The sequence below is a fragment of the Beta vulgaris genome, chromosome 3 (assembly GCF_026745355.1).
Source record: "Beta vulgaris subsp. vulgaris cultivar EL10 chromosome 3, EL10.2, whole genome shotgun sequence".
Taxonomy (NCBI): domain Eukaryota; kingdom Viridiplantae; phylum Streptophyta; class Magnoliopsida; order Caryophyllales; family Amaranthaceae; genus Beta; species Beta vulgaris.
Window position 1 is genome coordinate 527,614 of NC_079204.1, and position 5,524 is coordinate 533,137.

The 5,524-nt window shown below is 38.4% G+C and overlaps 1 protein-coding gene across 1 annotated transcript; it reads left to right on the forward strand.

The window, feature by feature from the left end:
* Positions 1 to 270: 270 nt before the first annotated feature.
* Positions 271 to 5,252, forward strand: LOC104887892 (hypothetical protein). Its single transcript, XM_010672664.2, has 5 exons — positions 271 to 969; positions 2,074 to 2,967; positions 3,424 to 3,879; positions 3,996 to 4,182; positions 4,276 to 5,252. The coding sequence occupies exons 1-5, from the start codon at positions 271 to 273 to the stop codon at positions 5,250 to 5,252; spliced, it is 3,213 nt and encodes a 1,070-aa protein (XP_010670966.2).
* The last annotated feature ends 272 nt before the right edge of the window (positions 5,253 to 5,524 follow it).

Consider the following 5,524-nt stretch of genomic DNA (forward strand, 5'->3'; position numbering starts at 1 on the left):
CATCTTTCCCTCCTATCATCTAAAAAATTTCTTTGTCCATGCACAAAACTGTTGTCACATCCTACAATACAGCACACCCATATAATATCTCTCATTTTCTCTCTCACTTTTTTAAGAGAATGTTCATCTTCTCTTCACCTTTTCTCCCGCCGGATTTCTGACGTCGATTTTCTTTCGTCGGAGTCCGTGCAGCCGCGCCCTCAATTTCAACCACCCCCATTATAATCCATACAAATTTTTGTTTCCAAAAATATAACAACAAAACTATTAATGGGTTACCACAACCGCCGTGACTCCCACCAGCAACAACCACCTTGTCACCGTCGTCAAGCTTCCTCTAGCTCCACTACCTCAGCGAGTCGCGATAACGAGCTAGACCCGGACCTATTATGGCCCTTTGGGAAGCTAAATGTGGTTGATAAGGATGACATACGTGAAACAGCTTACGAGGTGTTTTTTACCTCATGCAGGTCTTCCCCCGGATTTGGGGGAAGAACTGCAATAGCTTTTTATTCACATAATGATCATCATGTAGAAACATGTAACAATAATAATAATAACAATAACAATAACAACAACAATAACTGCAATGGGCCAGGGTCGCCAGGCTCCCCTGGCTCATCGCGAGGGAGTGGGGTAGGGATGGTGACTAATAGTAGGATCAAAAGGGCATTAGGATTACGAACCCTAAAGCGAATGCCTTCAAGGAGATCATCCCTTGGTGGCGGAGTTGGGATGAATTTAGGGTCTAATTCCGGTGGCAGCGGCTCATCCTCCCCTCATACTGCTTATGGACATGTTAGTCATCATTCTCATAGCGCGAGTAGCCCTGGGATTTCGTTCACTGTGCCTACTAGAACGACTAGAAGGCCTTTAACGTCAGCGGAGATCATGAGGTTGCAAATGAGGGTCACTGAGCAAAGTGATAATAGGCTTCGTAAGACGCTTATGAGAACTCTTGTTGGTCAAGTATGTACAATAATTAGCTAATGCATCTTCATTTAATTTGTTTCACCTTATATACCATTCATCAATCATGCTATTAGCATCTTGTTGGAGTAAGTATCTATCTATACAAATATATTAAAAGGCATGCGAAAACAAAAAACTGTGTCATGTGGCGCTCTCCCTAGGGAGTTTTAGTTCATGTAATCCATATACAATAAAAAAATTAAGAAAGTGCATAGGATAAAGTTTGATCCCGAGACCTCAAGTACATACATATACTAAAGTTCTAATTAACCACTAGGCTAAGTTGTATTTAGTGTTATCATTATAAAGTATTATATTAATGAATGAATATTTTCTTACCCGGAGCCTAGCCCGGGCCTAATAACTAGTTTTATCATAATAAGTTGTTTTAATAGCATGATTTTTGTTGTAAGAAAAACTTCCTATATATAATAAGTACTTGATGTGCTAATGACGGAAATGGATATGAAAACTAGTAGCATATATACCATTGTTACTCTATCCATCTGTTTTATGTAGTTCTGATTATATCATCCATATTGTTATTATCATTTAGGAAAATCAAATAGGACTAGGTGTTTGTAGTACTTTCTATTCAATTTTGACCATAAGAATATTGTTAGTTTGTTAAATTTGTTTTACTTGTATTTTTAAAGTGACAATGTTATATGATTTATACGGATACATATGAAGATATTGAAAGTTAACCATATAATATCTTGGGGAATACTAAAAAAAACAATGTAGCGAACAATCAGAGAGTAGGGATTTTATTTTACATTGTTTAGGGGTGAAATGTTGCACACCTCGGCAATTATAGGTGAAACCAGTTACACTCAAGACTAGTTGTATGTGTTTGGCAAGATATGAAAATGTTTTGGTGATTATGAAATTGTATATTATGTTATACAAGAATTTTTAAGATTGGAATACTTTTCAACTTTATGATTAAGTGTGCAGAATCAATTCAGTCTTTGTCTTGAATGTCTTTACATTTTGTAACAAATTTGGATAGTAGTTGTTAAGAAGAAAAAACTCAAACCAGAGAATCAAAAACATGTAAAACATTGTTACTGAAGATTTTGCTTCAATGTGTTACAGATGGGCAGGAAAGCAGAAACAATAATCCTTCCTCTTGAACTTCTTCGGCACTTAAAACCATCAGAGTTCCGAGACCATGCAGAGTACCACTACTGGCAAAAACGGCAGCTAAAGATACTTGAAACAGGCTTAATTCTCCATCCATCAATCCCAATCGAGCAACGCAGCTCATATGCATTAAAACTACGCGAGATCATACGCCTTAACGAAGATAAACCAATAGACACAGGCAAAAATTCAGAGACCATGAAACAGCTTTGCAACTGTGTGCTCTCTTTGGCGTGGCGTGGTGCCAATGGCAATCCAACAGATGTTTGTCATTGGGCAGATGGATATCCCCTGAACCTACACCTCTATATTGCACTACTTCAATCAGTTTTCGACCTTAAAGATGAGACCGCGATCTTAGATGAGGTGGATGAATTGATGGAGCTGATGAAAAAGACATGGACAACATTTGGGATAACTAAACCTCTTCACAATGTGTGTTTCACCTGGATACTTTTTCAGCAGTATGTTCAAACAGGGCAAACAGAGCCTGATCTTTTGAACGCGGCATTGACTATGTTAGTTGAGGTGGCTAATGATGCTAAGAGACCAGTTGATAGAGATGAAAACTATGTCAAGATTTTAGCTTCTGTAATGACTTCAATTATTGGATGGTCAGAAAAAAAGCTCCTTAATTACCATGATGCATTCCCTTCTAAAGGAAGTGCTGCAATCATGGAGAATTTACTACCTTTAGTATTGCAAGCGAGGAAGATTTTGGATGAAGATATTGCTGCTACTATAGCAGCTAGGCAAGAACAAGAAGATGAGAAAGAAACTCATGAGTTGTCTGGTAATCGAGTTGATTACTACATTCGTTCCTCCTTGAGAAATGCATTTGCAAAGGTAAGATATTTGCAAATGTATATATGCTATGAATTGCCAAAATATGTTGTTATATTATGATTACATAGATTTCTTAAGGTGTAATATTGGAGGTTTGGGGTGGTTTTAGTTCTTTAACATTATGTTTTCATCATATTTTAGGTAGATTAATCTTGGATAAGATATTTTAGTACTTTAATAAAAGATTGAACTGATTCATCCAAGATTCACCAATCTTCTTAGGTTAATCTCATGTTATTAGTTATTCATGAATACCACCATGCATGTTTTGATGGGACTTTCTTATATAGTTCTAATTTCAGGTCTACTGTGAAACTTAGGATTGTTTTGTCATATTTACAGGCTAAAATCTAAATTTCTATTAACATTCTTCAAATGTTTTAATTTTTACCCATTTAAATATATTGTACAAGCTATTATTCTAGTCTCTAACATAGCATGATATGGTTGAAACAGATAGCCGAAAATATGAGCACAACGAACATGCATCTAGAGGGAGAAAAAGAGGTGAGCGAAGCACTCGTAATCTTAGCTCAAGGAACAGAAGAATTGGCTGCAAAAGAGAAGGAAAGTTATAGCAACACTCTAAAAAGGTGGCACCCAGTATCTGCTGCAATAGCATCTGTGAAATTGCATAATTGTTATGGAGCTGTATTGCAGCAATATTTATCAGGAGTATCAATGCTCACAACGGAAGCAATCAATGTGCTTCATAAAGCTGGAAGACTTGAGAAAATTTTGGTGCAAATGGTTGTTGAAGACACTGTTGATTGTGAAGATGGTGGGAAATCCATTGTTAGAGAGATGGAACCTTATGAAGTTGAATCTATCATTATTAGGCTTCTAAGAAAATGGATCGAGGAGAGGCTACGAAAGGCAAGAGATTCTGTTCAAAGAGCTAAGGAAACTGAAGTAAGTTTAGTTACATATTACTCTCTTTGTCTCTTAATCAATAGGCCATGTTAGAATTCACATCATTTTGTGATATATATCCTTCACTTTGTAAACATGGGACTATCCTTTTGCAGACATGGAATCCGAAGTCTAAAGTAGAGCCATTCGCGCAATCTGCAGTGGAACTTATGAAGATCGCTAAGCAAACTATTGATGACTTCTTTGAGATTCCCATTGGACTCTCTGATGATTTAGTCCAAGATCTTGCTGATGGTCTAGAACGTGTAATCCGAGAATATTCTAGCTTTGTTGCTGGTTGTGGTAAGATCCTTTTGTTGTTTCTTTTAACAAAAATGGTAAGAGCCTAGCTTGTTGTCTTTTTAACATGGTTTTGCTTTGGAAATTTCAATACAGGAACAAAACAGAGTTATGTTCCAACACTCCCTCCTCTAACAAGATGCAGTCGAGATTCAAAGTTTGCCAAGCTTTGGAAAAGAGCAGGTTGCAATGTTGGTATGCATGAGCTCCACCATTACATGGCAGCAATTGAAGGTCATCATGCACGCCCATCAACAAGTCGTGGAACACAACGCCTCTACATTCGCCTTAACACCTTACACTACCTCCTCTCCCATCTCAACTCCCTCGACAAGACCCTCGCTCTCTCCCCAAGAGTCAATCCAAACACCCAAAAACGCTATCCTAATAGCCGAAGAAACTTAGGCAACTCCACCACCTACTTTGAGCTTGCACGTGCCTCAATGCAGGGTGCTATCCAACATGTTGCAGAGGTATCAGCCTACCGCCTAATCTTCCTAGACTCAAACTCTGTCTTCTACGAAAGCCTTTATGTTTTCAATGTATCCAACTCTAGAATCCGGCCTGCTTTGCGAATCCTCAAGCAAAACCTCACCCTCTTAGGTGCAATATTAATTGATCATGCTCAACCATTGGCCGCAAAAGAGGTAATGAAAGCAGCATTTGAATCATACTTAATGGTGTTGTTAGCAGGAGGAAGTGCCCGAACCTTTTGTAGGTCGGATTATGAGATGATCGGAGAGGATTTTGAGAGCTTGAAACGGGTGTTTTGCACAAGTGGTGTCGGCCTAATAGCTGAAGATGATGTGGATAAAGAAGCAGAGGTGGTACAAGGGGTGGTTGATCTCATGGGACAGTCTACCGAGCAGCTAGTCGAGGACTTCAGCACTGTGGCTTGCGAGAAGAGTGGGATAGGAGTTAATGCAACAGGGAAGAAGCTGCCAATGCCACCAACGACGGGCAGGTGGAACAGATCCGATCCAAACACAATACTAAGAGTATTATGTCATAGAAATGATCGCTCCGCAAATCTTTTCTTGAAGAGAACATTCCAATTACCTAAGAGGAGATGATGATGATGATGACAATGACTATGAATTATGTTGAGGATGAGATTGCATCACTATGTTTATATCTAGAGCGGGAGAGTTTGTAAAGTTGGGGGGGTTAGATGGAAATATGTTGTGCTATGATGAAACCATTTAATGGAAACTTAAAAAATGGTTTCATTTTGCAGCAGATAATTGTGAAGGAGAATCAACTGTACAAAAGTTTGTACCAATGTACTTATATCAGAATTGAGAACATCTACTCATACATACTGGAGGAGGGATTGTACTTGATT

Excerpts from the sequence above, each read along its gene's own strand:
- LOC104887892 (XM_010672664.2), top strand. The coding sequence starts at position 271 with ATGGGTTACCACAACCGCCGTGACTCCCACCAGCAACAACCACCTTGT. Across the intron at positions 2,968-3,423 it reads TGAGAAATGCATTTGCAAAG|ATAGCCGAAAATATGAGCAC; the intron begins GTAAGATATTTG and ends TGGTTGAAACAG. Across the intron at positions 4,183-4,275 it reads TAGCTTTGTTGCTGGTTGTG|GAACAAAACAGAGTTATGTT; the intron begins GTAAGATCCTTT and ends ATTTCAATACAG.